Here is a 26,677-nt window from a genome sequence, read left to right on the forward strand (position 1 = left end):
AACTGCCAGTTTAAGAAATACTTATCAGTGGATGAAGGTTTGTCTCTAATCCTGAATGTTTAAACAGATTATCCTAAAATGCACTGCATAATCTTTAAATAGTATTTGTACATTTTTGAAGATGCTAAATGTTGAGATAGCTGTATTTGTAGTAATAAGATTACTGTCTTTGAAAACCTTAGTATGTGTCATTTAAGATGATTTCTTAAAATTCAATTGATTAAGACTAATGACAAAAGTTTAATAGATGCTGGAGTCTGAACTGTCTTGTGGTAATCCGTACTGAGCTCCAAAGTAAATATTTTATTTGGCTATTAACACCAGTTATATAAAAATCTTAACATGTCCATATATTTTTTTGCTTACTTTTTGGTTGCCTGCAAGATTAGTTGATTAAGTCCAGTAATAGCACCATTACTTTTGAACTTTATGTGCAGGCAATTTTCCATATTGGCCCAGAAATTCGGGTCGGAGGCTTCCCGCGGGTGCAAGCCCCCGACCTGCACTTACCTTGCGTGCCGGCAGTTGAGCTGTAGGGCCCCGTGGAATTCCGATCCGGGGCCTGGTCCAGCTGCCGGCGCGCAGTGCTTGTGTGTCCCGGGGCGCAGTTAGTTTGATGCGTCCCCTGGGATCACGTGGGCCATGGGCAGCCAATCGGAGCAGGGAATGCTCCATTCATAAGTCTCGACAGGAAGTGCTGTCAAGACTTATGAATACTACGGGCCCCAAAATAGCAGTAAATCTTCAAATAAAAAATTTTTTAATCACATTTTTTAAATAAACTATAAATTACATTAAATAACTATTTTAAACAATTTAAATTTTTGAAAAAGTTTTTTTTATATTCTAACGGGGCTAAAAATAAACTTACCTTGCTTTAAAGTATTTAAAAATAATAAACCTGTGGAAAAAATGTTTTAATTTATTTAATTGACCACTTACCTTGTAAAAAGCAGGCCTTACGCCTGCTTTTTACATTTCTAAATTCTAAAGACTTACCCTCACGGAAAAACCTGTATTTATAAAATAAAAAAATAAAAAAACGTAAGTTCAAAGCGCACGTGCAGACTTCCCCCACGCACACGTTCGACCTCTGAACCCCTGCTTTCAGAGGAACAGAAGTGCTGGTTTCCCGCGCATGCGCAGTGCATGCAGGAAACCGGCACTTCCATCGGGCCTACGGGTGAGTACCCCGTGCGTACTCACCCATGGAGACCCGAATTTCTGGGCCATGTGTAGCTGCAGTAACTGTGCTTTATAAGCCATTGATGATCAGTTTGTGTACTTTGCTGTGATTATAACAATACTGTGCCATAATCAATACTACTGCACTGACATGAGCTGTAGTATTTCAAATTCAAATCCCTCTCAAAACCAGGTCATGTAGCCTTCATTGTGTCTCTTGTAAGTCTATATATCTATTTGTGTCTATCTTGTATAGAAAAATCTGGCATCTCGCACACAGCATTCACACTCCAGGAATTGCACACCATTACAGATCAAAACAACAATTTTTTTTATAAGGAGAAAGAAAGCCAGCCTTCGCCCTGAAGCCTGAATTTACATGCAGCTACACCTGCCCTTTAAATGACCTCAGCAGTTTCTAAGTAGCTACATATACCTGGATTTGTCTAATTAGAGCAGGCCTTAAATGAACAGAGCAGGTTATCTGCTAAACATTACAACTGTGCTTCAAACCCAGGACTACCCATGAACAATGTTGTGGGAGATCCACTGGTAACATATCAAATTTATACGTCACAACTCAAGTATCAAATTTTGTTAGTCTAAATCACTTCGGGATTTCTATTGGTTTTTAGAACCTCCCATTGTTGTTTTGAGTATATTGGATATTATTCTCTTCGATATTTTGCCGTAATGCAGTTTAATTCCTTAAGTAATGCCTCTTCATTATCAGAACAACATGTTTTCAGAGCCACATCTTACTTGCTACAGTAGTAGTTTATGTAACTGCATAACTTTTCCTTTTCTTTTGATTAGGATAAAATTCTGAAATCTCCAGGAATAAACAGAATTGAAAGAAATTTCATAAATAAATGATGGCTAATATAATAGTTTAGTATGAAAACTATCCATAGGGAATTAAGTACAAATCACGTAACTCCTTAAAATGTATTCGCTGTGTATCTAAGTGTGGACAAATAAATATTTTTGCTCCCGGTTATGTAGAAAGCCAAACTCGACACCATCCGTAATTTCAACTGCTCTTGTACCTTAACTGCACATTAATTAACAATTTCCTCCGAGGTTGTGTTGTTTCAAATTACACAATCTCCTCACATGAGCATAATTATTAATGGGCCAGAAATTAGGGTCGGAGGCTTCCCGCGGGTGCAAGCCCCCGACCTGCACTGACCTAGCGCGCCGGCCGTTGTGCTGTGAGCCCGTGTGGGATTCTGATCCTGGGCCTCCTCCAACTGCTGGCGCGCAGTGCTTGCGTATCCCAGGGGCGCAGTTAGTTCGAAGTGTCCCCTGGGATCATGTGGGCCATGGAGAGCCAATCGTAGCAGGGAATCTCTATTCATAGATTTGACAGGAAGACCTGTCAAATCTATGAATTAGAGATTGGCCCCAAAACTTAACTAAAACTTCAAATACATTTTTTTTTTTTAAATCGCATTTTTAAAATAACTATAAATTACATAAAATAACTATTTTAAACAATTTAAATTGTTGAAAAAATTAATTAGTTTTTAATGGGGCTAAAAATAAACTTACCTTTCTTTAAAGTATTTAAAAATAATAAACCTGTGGAAAAAATGTTTTAATTTTACTTAATTCACCACTTACCTTGTTAAAAGCAGGCCTTGCGACTGCTTTTTAGAAGAGTAGCTGCTGGAGACTTACCCTCCCGGAGAAACCTGTGGAGAAAAAAAAACACAAACCGGAAGTTCCAGGTGTACGCGCTGCCTCTCCGGCGCACACGTTCAACCTGTGAACCCCTTCTTTCAAGGGAACGGAAGTTACGGTTTTCTGCACAGTGCATGCACGAAAGCGGCACTTTCGTTGGCCCTACGTGTGAGTACCCAGCGTGTACTCACCCGTGGGGACCCGAATTTCTGGCCCAATGTGTCTGAACAAACCTGATCTGTATCCATTTGATAATTTGTCTCTCAATCAGCTTTAACAGTGGATAGTGGATAATGGGAACAGTCAAAATGGGTTGTACAAATGCGTATAAAATTCTATTGCTAACAATTATATTTGGGAAACACAGCCCTATTTCTGATCTTAAATGAAACCAGGAACTTTAGCTGGATCAACTCTGACATCCTAATTAATGTACCTTTTATTCTGTGGGAGATTTCAAACAAATGCCTCCAAAGTTTATCAGTGAGTCTGAGTAATTTCCAAGAATTGTTCAAGCTTAATTTTTCTTGCACAGAGTTTCTTACTGACTTTGCAACATACTGTATTCATATCTTCACATAACATCTTCAGATATATTCAGTCAATTTACGATTTAAACGTTCTTACTGATATATTTCTCTGTTTAGAAGATGATTCCTTTTTTTGTTTGTTCCTGGGCTAGAAAATTAGGGATGAGTATGTTAGAGTGCTACACCCATTCTATGCGTGTAAAAGAAAACTAGAGCAACAACAAGCATTTACTAAGGATAAACAGGAAAAATATAATGAGACATATTACGATGTCTGTCTACTTGCAGTACAATCACGCCCTAAATGACCTTCCAGTAAGAAAATAAACGGCGCACTCCCATTGAATCTTCGAATCGTTATGGTGTTAAATCTTGTAATTTACCGTTTGCTGATATGAATGTTAATAAATATTGAAAAATGAAAAATCTGGATTGCTACAGTGATCAGAAAATAGGAATGAAAATATTGTACATTTGGCTATTTATCTCAATTATCTCCAATGCATTAAAATGAGTTTGTTTTGGTTCCCATAACATTTTTTTAAAGGCAAGTATTGCTTAAATTAAACTGTTAAATACGCAGTAGAATTTAACCATAAACAATATATTTGTAATATATAATGGACAGAAGGAAGTGATTACATCTGTAATACAGTTGAGGGGCTGCCAAAAACTACGAGACTAAAGCTCTGGCTGTTTGTGAGCCCTGAAATCAGATTGTAATCTTGATGTCACATCTGTCTGTTTTGAACAGGTTTTTAAAGGTGTGGAAAGGCAGAGGGATTAGGGAAGCAGTTTCAGACAGTTCGGCTGAGGCAGCTGATAGGTCTGTCACGGAGAGGGATGCAGAGTCAGAGGACTGAGCGATATGGGAGAGGATCTAAAGCAGAGATTAGGTGGGGTAAGCCTATGACAAGATTTGAAGATGAGGACAAGGATTTAAAATTTATTGTATTTGTTGGCGGGGGGGGGAACAGGAAATCCATGTAGGTTAGCAAGGATGAACGAGTGGAACATTTGCAGAACAGAATACCGACAGCAGAGTTTTGGACAAGTTGGAGTTTATGGAGGCTGGGAGGCTAGCAAGAAGGGCAGAGTAATAATCAAGTCTGGAGATGACAAAAGTGTCGATAAGAGTTTCAGCTGTGGTTGTTGGATGAAATAAAGTTAATGAGAAAATTATCCAGTACACATTCTGGAGCAGAACTGCTGGTAATATAGTACAAGGCTGTAACAGATTTAAGGGGTGTGGGTGAGCTAAATCACAAGAGGAAAGCATGAAAATTTCATACCAATGTATAAAATACAAGAGTTAGGAATATTGCTGGCTTCAAGAATACTTGGTGAAATTAGTTTGGGTAATATTCAGTTACTAGTTACTCACATGACTTAATCATGGTAGTATGACCGCAGTCACTGCCTACCGTGGCATCGAGGAATGATATATAAAAATCACGTGTTGATAAGCCCTATGTGAACCGCCTCCTTTGGACTTACTTCTGTTAAATGTGTCCACGTCTACCTGTAACCATCCCCCATGATACCTGTAGTTGGTGCTCTAATAGGATTTTCAGTGTTAATTTCACTGAAGTGTTACTGTCACAGACAAATATATTGGGGGGACAAATGCTTTGAGTCTACATGCAGCCATCAACCAAGTGGTGCAACGGAGCAATAAAAAAATAAAAATTCTGAAGCTGCTCTTTTGTCAGCCGTATTCCTTTTCCCTCATGTAAAGTAAATAACAGATGACATTCTTACCGGGATACCGCCCCGCTGTCAATCTTTTAGATTTTGACAGCGGACCCGCCTCCGAACCCGCCCTCTGAGCGCCGGCAAAATTCAGCCCTAAGAGTGCTTTTCCCTGGCTCTCAAGAGGCTTTCTCCTCTTGCAGCCCACTCTCAGCCACCTTCTCTGCTCCTGCCGGTCCACTGCTATGTGTATGCAAATCTACCATGGCATTGCTCACGGCGAGTCTAGGTTTTATGCTAAGTATTAGTATAATGAAGCAGTCCATGCCCACATCCAGCTGGGGTTAATAAGTGGCAAGTAACACTCACGCCACACAAGTGCCAGGCAATGACCCATCTCCAACAAGTGAGAACCTAACCACCTCCCTTTGGCATCCAGTGGCATTACCATCAGCAAATCCCCCGTCTTCAACATCCTGGGGTTCACCATTAACCAGAGACTCAACTAGATCAGCCACTTAAAAACCATGGCTATTAGAGCAGGTCAGAGGCTGGGTATTCTGCGGCGATTGGCGCACCCCAACTCAACAGAGCCTCCACCACCTACAAGGTACAAGTCAATTGTGTGGTGCAATACTCTGGATGGGTGCAGCTGCAACAACACACAAGAAATTTGGCACCATCCAGTACAAAGCAGTCTGCTTCATCAGCACCCTATCCACCACCTTAAACATTCACTCCCTCTGCCACAGGCTGGTGGGGGAAAAAATGCTTTGAGTCGACATGCAGCCACCAAGTGGCGCAACGGAGCAATTAAAAAAAATAATTAAAAATTCAGCTGCTCTTTTGTCAGCCATATTCCTTTTCCCTCATGTAAAGCAAATTGTGTGCAGTTTTGGTCGCCTTATCTGAGGAAGGATGTACTTGCCATGGAAGAAGTGCAGCGAAGATTCACCAGGCTGATACCTGGGATGGCAGGAATGGCGTATGAGGAGAGATTGGGTCGATTGGGCTTGTACTCGCTGGAGTTTAGAAGAATGAGAGGGGATCTCATCGAAACTAGATGCTGGAAGGATGTTCCCGATGGTCGGGGAGTCCAGAACCAGGGGTCACAGTCTAAGGATAAGGGGTAAGTCATTTAGGACAGAGATGAGGAGGAATTTCTTCACCCAGAGAGTGGTGAACCTGTGGAATTCTCTACCAAAGAAGGCAGTAGAGGCCAATTCATTAAATATATTCAAGAAGGAGTTGGATATATTTCTTAAGGCTAAAGGGATCAAGGGATATGGAGAGAAGGCAGGAACAGGGTACTGAATTTGGATGATCAGCCATGATCTCATTGAATGGCGGAGCAGGCTCGAGGGGCCGAATGGCCTACTCCTCCTATCTGCTGTGTTTCTATGTAAATAGCACCGTAACTGCATTGTGTACCATCTACAAGATGCACTGCAGTATTTCGCCAAGGCTTCTTCGACAGAACCACCCAAACGTGCAACCTCTACCAACTAGAACAACAAGGGCAGCAGGCGCATGCATACGCTATCGCCTCAAAGTCTCACACATTCCTGACTTCATAGTCACTGGGTTAAAATTCTGAAACTCCGTACCTAACATCACTGTGAGAGTAACTTCGCCACACGGACTGCAGCAGTTCAAGAAGGCGGCTCACCACCATCATCTCAAGGGCAACTAGAGATGGACAATAAACGCTGGCCTTGCCAGCAGCGCCCATATCCCAAGAATTAATTTTTTAAAATTATCAACACCGATTTATCAGCACTGGGTGCAGTTCTGGCATCTGCAAGAATTGGATGTCCGATGGGGGGAATTGTAGGCTCTGTCTAGATGGATGAGTTAGGATTGGCTTTTCTCATCTACAATGGTCTTATGAAGTGACTTCGTCTAACCAGACTCTGAATTCCTTTAAAAGGGGGGTCATTAACAACATCCGCAAATGCTGTCTTACCCAACCCGTAACTTAAAATACTTCATTCGATTTAGACTTGAAAATTGACTCTCTTTATCAGATACAGTTTTTCTTTTCAAATGAGCATGTTGGGTTAAGGACATCACCTCCGGGCTGGAGAAGAACTTGGAGTGGGAAGGGGAGGATCCAGTTGTCGTGGTCCACGTAGGTACCAACGACATAGGTAAGACTAAGAAAGAGGTTCTGCTGAGGGAGTATGAGCAGCTTGGGGCTAAATTTAAAAAAGCAGAACCATAAAGGTAATAATCTCTGGATTACTACCTGAGCCACGAGCAAATTGGCATAGGGTCAATAAGATCAGAGGTTTTAATGCATGATTCAAAGATTGGTGTGGGAGGAATGGGTTTTGATTCATGGGGCTCTGGCACAAGTACTGGGGAAAGAGGGAGCTGTTCCGTTGGGACGGACTTCACTTGAACCATGCTGGGACCAGTGTCCTGGCGAATCGAATAACTAGGGCTTTAAACTAAATAGTGGGGGGGAGGGGACAGGTGAGGGGAAATTTAGAAATAAAGAGAAAGGACAAGGCAATAGTGCGGGGCAGCGATAGGAGCAATGATAACCAGAGTGTGACACGAAGGGACAGAGCATACAAACATAAGAGTGTACCAGTAAATAGGGTCAGAGTAGGGAAAAATGTTGAAAAGACAAAATTGAAGGCTCTTTATCTGAATTCACGCAGCATTCGTAACAAGATAGATGAATTGACGGTGCAAATAGAAATAAATGGGTATGATCTGATAGCCATTACAGAGACATGGTTGCAAGGTGACCAGGGCTGGGAACTGAATATTCAGGGGTATTTGACATTTTGGAAGGATAGGCAGAAAGGAAAAGGAGGTGGGGTAGCTCTGTTAATAAAGGATGAGATCAGTACCATAGTGAGAAATGATCTTGGCTTGGAAGATCAAGATGTAGAATCAGTTTGGATGGAGATAAGAAATAGAACAGGAAAGAAGTCACTGGTGGGAGTAGTCTATAGGCCCTCTAACAGTAGCTACACTGTAGGACAAAGTATAAGTCAAGAAATAATGGGGGTACAAGAAAGGTACTGCAATAATCATGAGTGATTTTAATCTTCGTATCGATTGGACAAATCAAGTTGGCAATGGTAGCCTTGAGGACGAGTTCATAGTGTATTCGGGACAGTTTCTTCGAACAACACAATATGGAACCGACCAGGGAACAGGCTATTTTAGATCTGATAATGAGACAGGGTTAATTAATGATCTTATAGTAAAGGATCCTCTGGGGAAGAGTGATCATAACATGATAGAATTTCACATTCAGTTTGAGGGTGAGAAACTTGGATCTGAAACTAATGTCTTAAACTTAAATAAAAGCAATTACAAAGGTATGAAGACAGAGTTGGTTAAAGTGGACTGGGAAAATAGATTAAATGGTAAGATTTCTTCTTAGGCAGACATTTAAGGAGATATTTCATAACTTAACAAAGATATATTCCAATAAAAAAAAGACTCTACGAGAAGGATGAACCACCCATAGCTAACTAAGGAAGTTAAGGACAGTATCAAATTGAAAGAAAAGGCATACAGTGTTGCGAAGATTAGTGGTAGACCAGAAGATTGGGAAATTTTTAGAAACCAGCAAAGGATGACACAAAAAATTGTAAAGAGGGAGAAAATAGATTGAGAGTAAACTAGCAAGAAATGTAAGAACAGACAGTAAGAGCTTCTACAAGTATATAAAAAGGAAGAGAGTAGCTAAAGTAAACGTTGGTCCCTAAGAGGATGAGACTGGGGAATTAATAATGGGAAACAAGGAAATGGCAGAGACTTTGAACAAATATTTTGTATCTGTCTTCACGGTAGAAGACACTAAAAGCATCCCAATAATAGTAGATAATCAAGGGGCAAAAGGGAGGAAGGAATTTAAAACAATCACTATCACTAGATAAAATGTACTAGGCAAACTAATGGGATTAAAGGCTGACAATTCCCCGGACCTGATGGCCTGCATCCTAGGGTCTTAAAAGAGGTGACTGCAGAGATAGTGGATGCATTGGTTGTGATCTTCCAAAATACCCTAGATTCTGGAAAGGTCCGAGCTGATTGGAAAACCGCAAATGTAACGTTCCTATTCAAGAAAGGAGGGAGACAGAAAGCAGGAAACTATAGGTCGGTTAGCCTAACCTCTGTCATTAGGAAAATGCTGGAGTCCATTATTAAGGGAGTAGTAGCAGGACATTTAGAAAATCATAATACAATCCAGCAGAGTCAACATTGTTTTATGAAAGGGAAATCGTGTTTGACAAATTTATTAAAGTTCTTTAAGGATGTAACGAGCAGAGTGGATCAAGGGGAACTAGTAGATGTAGTGTATTTGGATTTCCAAAAGGCATTTGATAAGGTGCCACATAAAAGGTTACTGCACAAGATAAGAGCTCACAGTGTTGGGGGTAATATATTAGCATGGATAGAGGTTTGGCTAACTAACAGAAAACAGAGAGTCTGGATAAATGGGTCATTTTCAGATTGGCAAACTGTAACTAGCGGGGTGCCACAGGGATCAGTGCTGGGGCCTCAACTATTTACAATCTATATTAATGACTTGGATGAAGGGACCGAGTGTACTGTAGCCAAATTTGCTGATGATACAAAGATAGGTGGGAAAGCAAGTTGTGAGGAGGACACAAAGAGTCTGCAAAGGGATACAGACAGGCTAAGTGAGTGGGCAAAAATTTGGCAGATGGAGTATAATGTGGGAAAATGTGAGGTTATCCACTTTGGTAAGAAGACTAGAAAAGCAAAATATTATTTAACTGGAGAGAGACTACAGAATGCTGCGATACAGAAGGATCTGGGTGTCCTCGTACATGAAACACACAAAGTTAGCATGCAGGTACAGCAAGTAATTAGGAAGGCAAATGGAATCTTGGCCTTAATTGCTAGGGGGATGGAGTATAAAAGTAGGGAAGTCTTGCTACAACTGTACAGGGCATTGGTGAGACCACACCTGGAGTACTGCGTGCAGTTCTGGTCACCTTATTTAAGGAGGGATATACTTGCATTGGAGGGTGTTCAGCGAAGGTTCACTAGGTTGTTTCCTGAGATGAAAGGGTTGTCTTAGGAAAGGTTGAGCAGGTTGGACCTATACTCATTGGAGTTTAGAAGAATGAGAGGTGATCTTATTGAAACATATAAGATTCGGAGGGGGCTTGACAGGGTAGATGCAGAGAGGATGTTTCCCCTCGTGGGGGAATCTAAAACTAGGGGGCTTAATTTCAGGATAAGGGGTGGCCCAGTTAAGACGGAGATGAGGAGGAATTTCTTCTCTGAGGATCGTGAATCTTTGGAATTCACTACCCCAGAGAGCTGTGGAGGCGGAGTCGGTGAATATATTCAAGGCGGAGATAGACAGATATTTGAGTTACAGGGGAGTCGAGGGTTATGGGGAACACGCAGGAAAGTGGAGTTGAGGCCAAGATCAGATCAGCCCTGATCTTATTGAATGGCGGAGCAGGCTCGAGGGGCCGAATAGCCGACTCCTGCTATTCCTTATGTTCTTATTCAGATTCAACACACACAGCAAATTTTATTTAAATTCACAGTTTTATGTCGATTTCTAATTCTGACATGTCTAGAATAAAGTCCCTGTTTTAAATGAAGTTTTTTAAGGATGAAGACTGCACGTACAAAGTACACTCAGTGGGCCTTCACTTGTATTTGTGCTGTGCAGATTTGTCCCCTGTGAACTGTTGTTTTCTGAAAAGATTAAAAAATGGCTGATTTAGAAAAAGTGATGTTCCAGTTGCTCATTATTCAGATATAAAAGATGGAAAATAATTAGGTCAGCAAAATATGTTCCAGTCCCAAGTGCCTCTTTGATTTTTTTTTTTTAACAATTTGTCATTTCTGTAAAATTTTTTAGTTCAACTATGATGCTTTTCATTTGGCTTTGATACTGCAAACCCCCAGAAGTGTTTCTGGTTCATAATTCACAAAGCAAGTCAATAAAACTCTTACATTTTCAGTTTGTTAATGCAATTTTTGTTTTAATGTAGAAGAAAGTGTGTCTTTTACCTAATCTTGGTTTTTTTTGGATACTTTGCCAGTTTTGAAACAAAATAAAAAGGCAGCAATTTCCACTTGGTTTTCTTTTACATTTTAGTGATTTTTAAATATTTCGCAGGAGTATTTCAAAATCCAAGTACTACATCCTTTCCAAAATCTCATTATTGTACATCTTCATTACTTTTGTGCTGACAATTTGGGCCGTATATTCCGATCCCTGTGGGCGTGTACGCGCTGTGTGTGCACCCCTAGGGACATCGGAAATGCCGGTTTCAGGCATGTAAAGCGCATGCACTGAAAACCGGCACTTCCAATCTGTCAAGAATGCTTTCAGACGTAAGGCCTGTTTTTACCAGGGTAAGAGTTGAAAAGAGTAATAAAAAAAATATTTTTTTCACTCCTTTATCATTTAAAAATACTTCTTTAAAAAAAAAAGGTAAGTTTATTTTTAGCCCCATTAAAAAAAAACGGATTTTTTTTTTCAAAAAATTCAATTTTTGTTTAAAATATTTAATTTATTGTAATTTCAACTAATTTTAAAAAGGTGATTGTTTTTGGGGTGATCTCCATTCATATATTCGACAGGTCTACCTGTCAAGTGTATGAAGGGAGATTCCCTTCTTTTATTGGCTCCCCATGGCCCACGTGATCCCAGGGACGCTTGCGAACTGCTTGCGCCTCTGGGATACGTGGGCCCTGCGCACTTAGAGTTTGGAGAGGCCCAGGATCGGAAATATAGGTGCCTCGGGTAAGTTCGTAGATTTTTTCCAGATCGGAGGCCTCCGCACGCAGGAAAATACGGCCCATTATATTTATCCTAAAACAGACAAATAAAACCTCAAAAATATCTACTTCACTTGTTTCTGGTTCCAAATTCCTAAATTTTTAGACAAATCTTTGTCATATTCATTCATCTAAAGTGCTTTATGTTACAATAGCTTGAATGCCCTCAAGGAATATTTATTTCTCTCATACAGTTCTAACACTTACAGGTATTTACAAAAATGTCATCATGTCCGTATGCCCTTTCTTTTGAAGCTGCTTGCTTTACACCCAGTGAAGCACTTTAGAAGTGTAGTCATTGTAAGAACATAAGAACATAAGAAATAGGAGCAGGAGTAGGCCAATCGGCCCCTCGAGCCTGCTCCACCATTCAATAAGATCATGGCTGATCTGATCCTAACCTCAAATCTTCTATCACTCTGCATCCACCCGAACCCATGTGATCTCCCGGGAGAGGCGAAAAACCAGATAAAGACCCAATGGCCAATTTGGGAGAAAAAAATCTGGGAAATTCCTCTCCGACCCATCTAGGCGATTGAAATTCTTCCAGGAGATCACTCTGTCCCTATATTTTCTACAGTACTTACCCTCTGTAAAGGCGATCTCCACCCCAGCCAGGAACAGGAATAAAACCATCTCCTGAAATCTAACACAGAATTAGAACACAGTAGGAGCAGAACCAGGCTACACGGCCCCTGGGCCCACTCCACTACCCACAGGGCCATGACCATTCCGAACCTAGACTCGTGTCCAATTTCCTGCCCGCTCCCCGTAACCCTTAATTCCCTTTACTTCTAGGAAACTATCTATTTCTGTTTTAAATTTATTTAATGATGTAGCTTCCACAGCTTTCTGGGGCAGCAAATTCCACAAACCTACCACCCTCTGAGTGAAGAAGTTTCTCCTCATCTCAGTTTTGAAAGAGCAGCCCCTTATTCTAAGATTATGCCCCCTAGTTCTAGTTTCACCCATCATTGGGAACATCCTCACCGCATCCACCCGATCAAGCCTCTTCACAATCTTATATGTTTCAATAAGATCGTCTCTCATTCTTCTGAACTCCAATGAGTAGAGTCCCAATCTACTCAACCTCTCCTCATATGACCACCCCCTCATCCCCGGGATTAACCGAGTGAACCTTCTTTGTACTGACTCGAGAGCAAGTATGCCTTTTCTTAAGTATGGACACCAAAACTGTATGCAGTATTCCAGGTGCGGTCTCACCAATACCTTGTACAACTGCAGCAATACCTCCCTGTTTTTATATTCCATCCCCCTAGCAATAAAAGCCAACATTCCATTGGCCTTCTTGATCACTTGTTGCACCTGCATACTAACTTTTTGAGTTTCGTGCACCAGGACCCCCAGATCCCTTTGTACCACAGTACTTTCCAGTTTCTTGCCATTAAGATAATAACTTGCTCTATGATTTTTCCTGCCAAAGTGCATAACCTCACACTTTCCAGTATTGTATTCCATCTGCCAAATCTCTGCCCACTTACTTAGCCTGTCTATGTCCCTTTGCAGGTTTTTTATGTCCTCCTCACTCACTACTTTCCGTCCCATCTTTGTATCATCTGCAAACTTTGATATGTTACACTCGGTCCCCTCCTCCAAATCGTTAATATAGATTGTAAAGAGTTGGGGACCCAGCACTGACCCCTGCAGAACACCACTAGTTACTGGTTGCCAATCTGAGAACGAACCATTTATCCCAACTCTCTGCTTTTTGTTAGAGAGCCAATCCTCCACCCACGCCAGAATATTACCCCCAATCCCGTGATTTTTTATCTTGAGCAATAATCTTTTGTGTGGCACCTTGTCAAATGCCTTTTGGAAGTCTAAATACACTACATCCACTGGTTCCCCTTTATCCACCCTGTATGTTACTTCCTCAAAAAACTCAAGCAAATTTGTCAAACATGACTTCCCCTTCATGAAACCATGCTGAGTTTGTCCTATTAAATTATGTTTATCCAAATGTCCCGTTACTGTCTCCTTAATAATGGACTCTAACATTTTACCAACCACAGATGTTAGGCTAACAGGTCTATAGTTTCCAGCCTTCTGCCTACTACCCTTTTTAAATAAGGGTGTTACATTAGCAGTTTTCCAATCTGCCAGGACCTTTGCTGAGTCCAGTGAGTTTTGGAAAATTATTACCAATGCATCCACAATCCCTACCGCTACTTCCCTCAAGACCCTAGGATGCAAGTCATCAGGTCCAGGGGATTTATCCGCCTTGAGTCCCATTATTTTACCAAGTACCACTTCCTTAGTGATTTTAATCGTATTTAGTTCCTCCCCCCCCTAGAGTCCCCTGTTTGTCCAGTGTTGGGATATTCTTAGTGTCCTCTACTGTAAAGACTGATACAAAATAATTGTTCAGTGTTTTTGCCGCCATCCATGTTTCCCACCATTAATTTCCCGGTCTCATCCTCTAAGGGACCAACATTTACTTTAGCCACCCTTTTTCTTTTTATATAACTATAGAAACTTTTGCTGTCTGTTTTTATATTTTTTGCTAATTTACTTTCATAATCTATCTTCCCTTTCTTAGTCAATCTTTTAGTTATTTTTTGCTGTCTTTTAAAGACTTCCCAATCTTCCATCCTCCCACTAGATTTGGCTACCTTATATGCCCTTGTTTTTAGTCGGATACTATCCTTAATTACTTTACTTAGCCACGGATGGCTATCTTTTTTACACCCTTTTTTCCTCAGTGGAATATATATTTTTTGGAAGTTGTAAAATAACTCCTTAAATGTACACCACTGATCATGTACCGTCTTACCCTTTAATCTATTTTCCCAGTCCACTCTAATCAATTCCGCTCTCATACCTTCATAGTCTCCTTTATTCAAGCTCAGCACGCTTGTTTGAGATCCAACCTTCTCACCCTCTAATTGAATATGGAACTCAACCATGTTATGGTCACTCATTCCAAGGGGATCCTTTACTAGGACATTTTTAATTAATCCTGTCTCATTACACAGGACCAAATCTAAGGTTGCTTGCCCCCTGGTCGGTTCAGTTACATACTGCTCAAGAAACCCATCCCTAATACACTCAATGAACTCATCCTCAAGGCAGCCCTGCCCAATTTGATTTGTCCAGTTAATATGATAATTAAAATCCCCCATAATTATAGCTGTTCCCTTATTACAAGCTTCAACTATTTCCTGATTAATACACCATCCAACAGAGTTGCAACTGTTCGGAGGCCTATAGACTACACCCACTAGTGTTTTTTTCCCCTTATTATTCCTTATCTCCACCCAAACTGTTTCACTATCCTGCTCCTTTGACCCAATATCATTTCTCTGTATTATAGTGATTCCTTCCTTTATTAACATAGCCACCCCACCTCCTCTCCCTTCCTGCCTGTCCTTCCTGATTGTTAAATAACCTGGTATGTTTAATTCCCAGTCATGGTCACCCTGCAGCCATGTTTCTGTAATGGCCACAAGATCATACCCATATGTCGTTATTTGTGCCGTTAACTCATTCATTTTGTTACGAATGCTACGTGCATTCAGATAAAGAACTTTCAAATATGTTTTGTAACACTTAGTTCCTGTTTTTTCCTTTTTTAGTACAGATAGACTACCTTTTATCCGAACTTCCGAAAACCGAAACCCTCTAAAAACTGAAGCACGACATGACCAGAGTGACGCACGACCCCGACCCCCGCCGCCGACCCCGACTTCCGCCGACCACCCCCCACCCCCCCGCGGTCCCCCGCCGCCGATCCCGACCCCCGACGACCCCCACCCCCGACCCCCCGCCGACAAATTTCCCAGTCTTATAAAATACCTTCCGAAATTTTCCGAAAACCGAAACACGGCTGGTCCCGAGGTTTTCGGATAAAGGATAGTCTACCTGTACTTTACTTTTTACTCCATACCTTCTGTCCCTTCCTGACACGTTCTGTTTTTTAATTCCCCCACTGCTACCTAAGTCTATGACCTTCTCTGTTGTCATTTCTATTATTTGCTCTCTAGAAACCTCCCCCCCACTAATTAGTTTAAAGCCCTCTCTACAGCCCTAGTTATATGATTCGCCAGGACTCTAGTCCCAGCACTGGCCAAGTGGAGTCCATCCCAACGGAACAGCTCCCTCCTGTCCCAGTACTGGTGCCAGTGTCCCAAGAAGCAAAACCCATTTCTCCCACACCAGTCTTTGAGCCACGCATTTAACTCTTTAATTTTATTTATCCTAGCCAAATTTGCTCGTGGCTCAGGTAATAACCCAGAGATTATTACCCTTGAGGTTCTGTTTTTTAATTTGACCCCTAGCTGCTCATACTCCTTTAACAGAACCGTCTTCCTTGTCCTATCCACGTCGTTTGTACCAACATGGACCACGACAACTGGATCCTCCCCCTCCCACTCCAAGTTTCTTTCCAGCCCAGAGGAGATGTCCTTAACCCTGGCACCGGGCAGGCAACACAGCCTTCGGCGCTCCCGCTCTTGACTGCAGAGAACCCTATCTATCCCCCTAATGATACTATCCCCTACCACTACAACATTTCTTTTTACTCCCTCCACTTGAATGGCCCCCTGTACCACGGTGCTGTGGCCAGGTTGCTCATCCTCCCTGCAGTCCCCGCTCCCGCCCTCACAGGGAGTAAGAACCTCGATCCTGCTGGACAAGAACAAGGGCTGCGTCTCCTTCAACACTACATCCTGGATCCCTGTACCTTCCTCACTCGTAGTCACACCGTCCTGTCCCTGACCACGGACTACATCTGCAGTAATTAACTTCATAGGTGTGACCATCTCCTGAAACATAGAGTCCAGGAACTTCTCCCCCTCCCTAATGTGTTGCAGTGTCTGAAGCTCGGTCTCAAGCTCCATAACATGGAACTTGAGTTCCTCTAGCAGCAAACACTTGTCGCAGATGTAATCACCGTGAGCCTCAATGGGGACCACCGGCTCCCACATCTCGCAACAGTAACACATCACCTGCTCCATTCTATATAATTAATTAAATTTCTTATTATTAGTTATGAAGACCCTGCCCGGATATAGATGATAATGTCACACCACTATTCAATAGGACTAACCAACTTAAAGGTATAGAAGAGAAGGAAGAAAACCAACCAACCAGCTGATCACCAACCTCCTCCTTGAATACTGTCTGTGGGGTCTGTTTGGTTGCCTCGTCTCGCTGCTCCGCCTCCGCAGTGCTGTCTAAGCCTGGGAGTAGGGAACAAAACAGAGCAAAAAACACACCCTTACCTCCCACTTGTCCGAACTCTCCCACTTAGCAAAACTCCAGCAGCACTCAATGCACAAAGCATTGTTGTAATGTAGGAAACACAGTAGCCAATTTGCACACAGCAAGGTCCCACAAACATCAATGTGATAATGACCAGATAATCTGTTTTTAGTGATGTTGGTTGAGGGATAAATATTGTCCTTGCCATGGGATCTCTTGCACCCATCTGAGAGAGGGCAGATGGGACCTAGGTTTAACGTCACATCCAAAAGATGGCACATCCGACATTGCAGCACTCCCTCAGTACTGCACTGAAGTATTGGCCTAGATTTTGGGCTCAAGTCTCTTGAGTGGGACTTGAACACTCAATTTTCTGACTCAGAGGTGAAAATGCTACCTAGAAAATAGTAATTTTAAATAGAGAGACTGAAATTCTTAACAGGCTCCAGTTATATTTTACATTCCTTCACTGCAGAGCATTTGGCAAACCTGTGAACTTGTACATTATTTTGTAAAATGTGCCTGGCAAAACAAACAACAAATCAGCAAACCTACCAAGAACAAATGACCTCAGATCATTAGTGGCTTTTATTTGCTGCAAGATTAACTGTACTACAACAGGATACTTGACAGAAAACCACTTGGAATACAGGTCATTTATACTGCCCCAATTTTTATGATGTGCCAAACATTTGCAACTTGTGCCATGATTGGATTTTTTTTTATCGTTAACAATATTTTTAGTGCTAATAAATGTGAATGTACAAACCACATAAATGATCAATGTTTATTTTAGGCCATAGAATTATGGGCTAACCCTATTGTGAAATCGTAGGATTTTACTGAACGTACTTTATGGAAGTTTGATACTCATTGAGTTTTCTTTTTCTTTATATCTTTCCAGGTCTGACTATTTTCGAAACTTTGTAGACTCCTGCCTTCAGAAAATTCCTCAAGACAGACCCACTTCAGAGGAACTTCTGAAAGTCAGTAGGATTCTCTATTTGGAGCAGATATATCTTAATTTCTTAATCATACTTATTTTGGTTTATAGGATATAAAGAGTTTGATTTCTGTGTTTTAAATTTCTGACTTGATATTTATCCTGCAGAAATTTAATTTGGTTAAGTTACATATTTGAAGTTATACAAAAACGACTCCAATTTTGTGCATTGGGGCTGAATTATGTATTGGAGCTGAACTGTACATTGTACTAACAACTGAAACCCTCTGTAGCCTATTACCCTAATCTGTCCCAGAAAAATGTAACTGGAATACCACCTTTATTATATTGGCTATTAAGGGTTACCCATGGAGTTAGGTTTTGGCACTCTGTTGAGTTTCCATAAGGCACATTACCTCTTTGGAAAGAAGTCTTGAGAGACCTAGATTGAAAGTCTGAAAAAGCAGAAATGAAGGATGTTATCTTTTTGGATGTCTGACAAAAAGGAAAAGTTTGGATACTGTTGTGGTACTGTTCTTACATCTCAAGTCCTGAGTTCATTGTGATTTCACTGTGTAATACACACTATGTAGCATTTCTGACTTCAGGGGCTACTGTTCATGCTTGAGAACTTGTGTAATGCAGTCGTCACAAAAAGCCCATGTTTTGTTCAGAAACTAGATTGCCACTAAGTAAAGTTTTGTTTTGTCTTGTCTTATCTCTACAAAGTACTGTGCATTCTATGCTATTTTCCATCAAGTTATGTATTCCTGATTTCTTAAATATTTTTGCATGTCCAATTTTTCTTGTGTCATTCTGGAAGAGGAGGTTTTTAAAAAAGGCGCCGCAGTCTGTAGAACTGAAAATTTGCAACTTTCCAAAAAACCTGCCTGAGAAAATGTACTTGAGGTTGTATGGAGACTCAAGTATGGAATATGGGTTTTCTTTGCCCAGAGGATCTGCATTGCATTCCCACAAAATCCCTTGGCTGCAATTTTAACTTGATCTGCTAGTTAGTTCCGACAAGCTGGTCCAAATTAAATCCCACGATGATCATTTTTGCTGGGGGTGTTGTGTGGCTTTTGTCCAGCCTTTATTTGCTTAAAAATAATTTGTAATAATAACAAAACTCATGTTTATTAATAACAACATTTAGGGTGTGTTTATACTGCATTGCTGCTTTCTAAAGTTGCAATATACAGGAAACTTTTTTTATCCGGCACGGATGGGACCGACGTGGTGCCGGTTCATCAAAAATTCCGGATAACCGAACGCTATAGTAAAAGATACGGAGCTGACAGCTCCGTATACAGCAACAAACCCTGTTGCTTCAGAACAATGGCCACAAGTTGCAAGCGTCTCTGTAACTTAGCAACAGCTGCAGCCACACTCTTGCACAGCAACAAATGGAGGACGGCAAGTAATAAAAGTTACCTGAACCTACTCCTGAATTTTGCCGGTTAACCGAGATTTCCGGTTATTTAGGTGCCGGTAAATCGAAAGTTTCCTGTAACCTGACCCTGGAGCTCAATGGTGTGAGACACCCTGGAGGAAGCTGTCCTGCACTACTTCTTGAGCGTGATGCCACATGGAGTACACTCTGAACATCCTGTGGCCTTTTTAAAGTTACCTGGAGTTTGTTTTAAATGGAGAGTGCGGACATTCCCAGCTGCGCTCTCAAAATATTCAAAATTAAACAGCTCAGTAGAAAGGGAAACACGCAGTGTAAGCACGCTCACGCAGAGCTCTCTCCTGGGTGGAAGAATTCTAATTGGGACCAGACAATATAAACAAAGTAGTTCTTAACTGGAACCCATACAACAGCTACTGTAACTTCAATATAAATCCACCCTTAAGCTGTGCTTGAAAAATAGCACTGGAGGGGTGCTTTCAATATAAAGTGACCCCCTTCCCCATATCTGTGCAATATGAAGAAACTGGTCATATTTTATCTGGTAGGAGATTCTTGATATTTCCCAGCTTTTTTTAGTAATAGATAAGAAGAATATTTTGTTTGTTGCCCCTTCCGCTGTTAGGCACTTTTTTGGTTATGAACTATTTCACCTGAATTAAAACTAAAAGTTTGAGAAGGTCACAGAAGATTACTTCTGTGCAGCACGGTGGCATAGTGGTTAGCACTGTTGCCTCACAGCACCAGGGACCCGGGTTCGAATCCGGCCTCGGGCGACTGTCTGTGTGGAGTTTGCACATTCTCCCCGTGTTTGCGTGGGTTTCCTCCGGGTGCTCCGGTTTCCTCCCACAGTCCAAAGATGTGCGAGTTAGGTTGATTGGCTGTGATAAATTGACCCTTAGTGTTAGGGGGAATAAATACGTGGGGTTACGGGGATAGGGTGGGATATGTGTTGGTGTAGGGGTTACGGGGATCGGGTGGGATATGTGTCGGTGCAGGCTCGATGGGCCGAAATGGCCTCTATCTGCACTGTGGGGTTTCTGTGATTCTGTGATACTGCAGCAGTTAACTTTGGTTCCCAAACAGAGATCGCTTTTTCTCAGCCCCGTCTAGATCACTGGAATTTTCTGTCAACATTTGATTGTCTTCACCGCTTTTGAGTTCTCCACATTTCTGTTTTTTTTTTGTTTTTTATTTCCTGTCACGGTCATGCTCTTTTCATTGAGCAATTAATCTTTTCAAAAGTTTTATTTTAAACACATTCTCCTAATATTTATTTTATTTGACATTTTGTGTAAGTAGCAGCTTAAAGAACACTGTAGATAAAAGTTTTGCCCTGGGAACAGGAAAAAACCACCAGAGTTAAAATGAAAGATCAATTCCAAAAGTGAGAATGAATGAGACACACTATTGAGAGTGACAGATTTTCATGTTTAATTTCTCTCAAAGTAAGTGGATTTAGATTTCTTTGTTGAATCAAATACTTCAAAAAATATACTACTGAACTGAAAAAAGTGAAAAGTTGGAGAGGTATGCAGATTTACCATTGTAATTTTGAATTGCAGCTGATTATTTGTTCAGTCTTTTGTTGTTGGTGAGATAGTTGTTCTTTGTGTTTGTAAGATAAAGTCCTCTTTATAATGGAGAAAGCTAAATGGAGCGTGCCCCAATTAGATTCATTCTGGATACTGGTAATTTCTCACTGTTTGTGACCTGACATAAAGTGTTAGCAAATTAATTCTGGCAACTTTCAGTTCCTCATCAGTGCTGAATTTTTATTGTTGCCATTTACAGTATTAACTTCTCCTACTTCATGCAATAAATTGTTTTCTGTTCAAAATTATGAACCAGAATTGAAGTAAGGTGCAAAGCCTTAAATTTGCTTTACTTTGAATAACTGAATAATAATTGTATGTTTTGGTGCAGGAAGTAATACTGTTGACTCTGACAGGTTTTAAAAAATACTCCAGGAGAATGTACTTAATGTTCTCTCTGCTCCATATTCTATCTTTTTTGTGAATGTAACTTAACCAAAACATTTTTATAATATCCTTATTGTTTTGCAAATCTTATGAATTATGCTGGATTTATGATAGATTAGAATACAATCAGTGGTAAATAAATTGAGAACTTTTTTTTTAAAGTCTGTATTTTTCACTCCCCAGCTTTTGTTTGGGGGAAGGTTAAATAGTACCTCAGTTCAGTTTAAGAATCTTTTTTTTTTAAAGTGAAATCAAACCATGCATTTTTATTCGCTGAGAAAGCAATGGGGAACACAGGCAGTGGATAACACAGCTGGGGGAGGTAATCTTCTAGGGGATTGAGGTATTAGCGAGAATGTCTCAGCCTGACAACAAATGAGAGTCGAGAGGAAAGACAGTTGTTCCAATCAACAGGTCAGACAAACGGGGAAAAACGGACATGAAAGGGAACAGAATTAATATAAGGCTGAAAATAAATTTGAACAATCCTGGAATGATGCTACTTTATAGACCTTTATTATTATGGAGCATTCCTCCAATTGACACATATGTTCCTGAATTTCAATTCTGAAATTATTGGATGAGTTCATTCTGTAGTATTTCATTTGTGTTTTGCTTTAAACATAAATACAGTAACCATGGAAGAAAATGACAACAATTATGTTTGGAAAGATTGTAAAAATTGTCAGTATTGCATTTTATTGTAACTTGCCTCATTTGTTCAATTTGTAGCACGCTTTTGTTGTTAGAGAGCGCCCCGAAACAGTGTTAATAGATTTGATCCAGAGGACGAAAGACGCCGTCAGAGAGCTTGATAATCTCCAGTATAGAAAGATGAAGAAAATCCTTTTTCAGGAAGCACATAATGGGCCCGCAGTCGAGACCCAAGAGGAAGAGGAGGTAGGCGAGCTGTCTGTGGTCATAATTAATTTTTTAAACTTTGAATAGGTCAGCATAGCTTTTGCATCTTAACTTGAAGAAAATAAGTAATTTATTTAATTTACTAATTTCCTTGAAATTTTTGCCATTGCAGTGCATGTCTATTTTATGTCACCAAGACTAGAAGGCAGTTTGTAGCATTAATTTGAATACTCTGAAATATATGTTAAATTAGTGCTACATCAGTTCCAGGTTGTGAAATTGTCCTTTGGATTTGTTTTACTTTATTTTGCTGAGTTACAGAAAGAAAAGCACATGGCTTCAGATTTTAAAATGTTGGCTCTGCTTCAACAAATATTGAATGTACCTAGTTAATGTAAATGACCTGTATTTAACAAAAAGGCATACTTTGTTGGCAGATGTAGTTTGATTTTTTTAATCAAGCTAGCATGTACTCTTAAAACACTATCTTAAGGCCATAATGGTGATTTATGTTATGTTTTATTTGAAAGGAGCCTGAAAACAGCGTTGGCAGGACAGGCACTGTTAACAGCGTGGGCAGTAATCAGTCTATACCAAGCATGTCTATCAGTGCTAGTAGCCAAAGCAGCAGTGTCAATAGTCTTCCAGATGCCTCGGATGATAATAGTGAGATTGCCATGATGCAGGAAGGAGATCATACGGTGATGTCAAATAGCTCTGTTATCCACCTAAAGCCAGTGAGTTTCTTTTAATACCTTTTCTCCTCAATTTACTTTATTTAGAATATATGTAAAAATATTGTACTACATAGTATTTGTATTGGTTGTAGCGGAAACACAAAATTGTTGGTGTTGTTGAAAAGTCAATTTTTTTGTACATTTTTGAAAATGTCTAGCCTATTAAACTTATTTAAAAGCAAGTTCAAGATTTTTTTTCAAAAGATTTGACAGATTTTGAAGAGATTTTTATCTATTCATTCAATCTCCACATATAAGTAGGAGTTACTGAAATCACTAATAGACATTGTCCTTTTATGATATGTGCTATCATTTTGGTTATGTGATCTCATGCTCCATTCTGAACCATAGCTTTCTTTTGCCAAAGTTATATCTGCATCTTCATGTTTCTTCGATTGAATAAAAGCATCACTTTGTTGATGTGCACATACTTAAGCTTTTGTGCAGATGAGATCAAAATTTTACCTCAATTTAGCCAATTGGTTGTTTTCATCAAGAGATGGTAGTAAATTTTGTAATAGAATGCATCTTCTTTTGTTGTACATTGTGTGTGCAGAATGCACTGGGATAGGTCTACCTTACCTTTTGGCCAAAATGCAAAGGTTCCTTTTGAAGCTATCTTTAAGACTGTTACCTGGAGCACTTTACTTTTGTTGAACATTATTGCCTTCATCTGACTTCTCAGGATGATGAAAGTTTGTGTTGTAATATGCTGAGCCAACCTGAATATGTAGGAACTCAGAATCCCACCGTCATTTTCTGCCCTACTTTGATCTATTATTTATACGTGGAGGTCAAACAAATGAAAAATAATGTTATATTACCCTAGTTGTAGGTATGGTCTGTACGTTCTTTTGGAAAAAATTCAACTTTCACTACCAAACTCGAATTCAGCCTACTCAATTCTCTTTCTCACTTGGTATTGCTTGTAGCCGATTGTGCATTTGTATGCGTTACATTCATGGTCTCAAAGCTGCTTCCTCTGGTCAAATAACTAAAGGTACACTTCAGAATGAGGTTTTATCCTGTGAAGGTTATTGATGCCTCCGTTGATCTTCTCCACCTTTCATGACATTGTCCCCATTATATCTCAGGCAGTGTCTTACTCTCACCACCACCTTTGGTACAGTAGCTCCTTCCATAGCCACAAATCTGGACCATTGGCTCCACAAAGCTGGCTTGCGACTAGCCTTGCAGTCATGGCAAAATCTTCAACACTTGAAAACTTGCATGCACTCTTGAATCTTCTTAATACACTAAAATTATCTCCCCAAGCTTAAGCAATTCCAAACTCCTATTCTACACTATAAATGTGACAAACTTGTGGACTACGTCATCATGTCCATAATTGAGCTCACCTGCAGCTGTGCCTCTGCTTTTTCCTCTGATACCAGCCCCTTGCTATTTCCCTTTTCTGAACTATTCTCATCCCATCTTTATTCCATAGTTTTCCTCCCATCTACTCCCTTTCCTCACCAAATTAATCTTATCCATGAAGCCAACTATTTGCTGTGCATCCCTCCCACAGCTTATTGCTCAACTTCTCGTCAACAGCTTGCTGATCTTGTCACCCTATCTCCATCCTCTAGTGTAATCCCTTCCTATTTTAGAACAGCCATCAGCTCTTTCTCTTCTTAAGTCATGGAATGCATTGTTGCTTCACAATGATGCATCTCTCTCTCCCACTATTTCCTGTTTGAGACACTGCAATCTGGTTTCTGCCTGGCCATACGACATTGACTGCTCTGGTCAAAGTCATTAATGACATCCTTTATAACTGACCACAGCTGTCTATTCATCCTTATCCTTCTCAATATTATCTGCTTTTGATGTCATTGATCACTCTGTCCTCCTCCAATTTTTTTTCAACAATTCACCAACGTGCCACTTCCTCATTTCTATTCATGCTTTTTTCAAAGACAACATTTCATGTTATCCAATGGTCTCTCCTCCCTTGCCTGCACAGTTACTACCCATGTACCCCAGGTCTCCATCTTTGGTCCCCTCCCCTTCATTGTCTATATGCTTCCCCTTGCTCTCCTGTCCAACCTTTACATTCCACCCTACATAAATTATAACTCATTCAGAATGCAGCTACTTACTCAAAGCTGTACACTTCCACCATCTTGGTTTTTGCAAGGTTCCCCTGACTCCCAGTGCCCCATCACAATCAATTTCAAAATCTTTGCCCTTGAGTGACCACCTGCGATATCCATTCTTGCATCTTTTGCTCATCTTGGCACTGGTATATAAATGCAAGTTATTGTTGTAAACAACAGCAAGGGAATTACATAGAGTTACATTGAATGTACAGCACAAAAACACCATTCGACCCAACTGGTCCATGCCGGTGTTTATGCCCCACCCAAGACTCCTCCCACTCCTCTTCATTTAACCCTATCAGTATAATCTTCTATTCCTTTCTCCCTCGTGTTTATCTAGCTTTTCCTTAAATGCATCTATGCTAGTCACCTCAACTACTCCTTGTGGTAGTGAATTCTACATTCTAACCACTCCCTGGGTAAACGAGTTTCTGCTGAATTCCTTGGAGGATTTATTAGTGACTACCTTATATTTATGGCCCCTAGTTCTGGTCTCCCCCACAAGTGGAACCATCTTCTCTACGTCTACCCTATCGCACCCTTTCATAATCTTAAAGACCTCGATCAGGTCACCTCTCAGCCTTTTTTCTAGAGAAAAGAGCCCCAGCCTATCTTTCCTGATGGGTAAAACCTCTCAGTTTTGGTATCATCCATGTAAATCTTTTTTGCACCTTATCCAGTGCCTCTGTATCCTTTTTATAATATAGAGACCAGAACTGTTCACAGTACATACAAGTATGGTCTAACCAAGCAAGGTACTATGCAAGTTTAACATAACTTCTCTGCTTTTCAATTCTATCCCTCTAGAAATTAACCACAGTGCTTTGATGGCTTTTTTAAATTGGCTTATTAACCTGCATTGCTACTTTTAGTGATTTGTGTATCTGTACACCTCGATCACTTTGCTATACCCCTAGATCCCTTTGAAGGGTCGCCTAACCCGGATGTCAGTGCACTAGTATGAATTTCTTGGAGTGATGGCGGACGTAGATGATTACTGTTTCTCCATGAAATAATTCCTATTTATATGTGGAGGTTAAACTGCTTTCTATGAATAAGCAAGACTGTTTCTGTGATGGGAAAAGTAACCTATCAAATTCTATGTATTGCTTATCAAGTCATGGACGTGTCAAAATTTCCTCCAATTGAATATCAAGGAGACAACCAGACTGCAAAACCTTGACATCCAGTTCGATCCAATGCTGGGCTTGAAACTTCACATCCTATCCAACGTTAGACTGCTTTCTTCAACCTCTGCAACATTGCCCATCTTTGCTTCGACCTCATCCATACTACTGCTGAAATTTCTAGACTCGATTTGTCCAATGTCCTCCTTGCTGCTTCACACCCCCATCCCCACCCCTGAATTGTTCAAAACTCAGCTGCCTGTAGGTTGGTCCTGACCAAGTCCCACTCATCTATTCCTCCAATCCTCCTTGACCTAAAAGAAAAACAGAAAATGCTAGAAATACTCAGCAGGTCAGGCAGCATCTGTGGAGAGAGAAACAGAGTTAACGTTTC

General features: G+C 40.5%; 1 protein-coding gene across 3 annotated transcripts in view; it reads left to right on the plus strand.

Moving 5' to 3' along the window:
* The window catches only part of taok1a (TAO kinase 1a), a 192,885-nt gene that overhangs the window by 128,501 nt on the left and 37,707 nt on the right, over positions 1-26,677 (plus strand). For all 3 annotated transcript variants that reach the window (XM_085964957.1, XM_085964956.1, XM_085964958.1), the window contains 3 exons: positions 18,025-18,106; positions 22,189-22,356; positions 22,848-23,054. In XM_085964957.1, the coding sequence (XP_085821083.1) occupies positions 18,025-18,106; positions 22,189-22,356; positions 22,848-23,054 (457 nt within the window). The remainder of the gene's footprint in view (positions 1-18,024; positions 18,107-22,188; positions 22,357-22,847; positions 23,055-26,677) is intronic.

Source organism: Somniosus microcephalus, chromosome 22, assembly GCF_052327205.1.
Source record: "Somniosus microcephalus isolate GS21.2 chromosome 22, FLI_Smic_1.0, whole genome shotgun sequence".
NCBI lineage: Eukaryota > Metazoa > Chordata > Chondrichthyes > Squaliformes > Somniosidae > Somniosus > Somniosus microcephalus.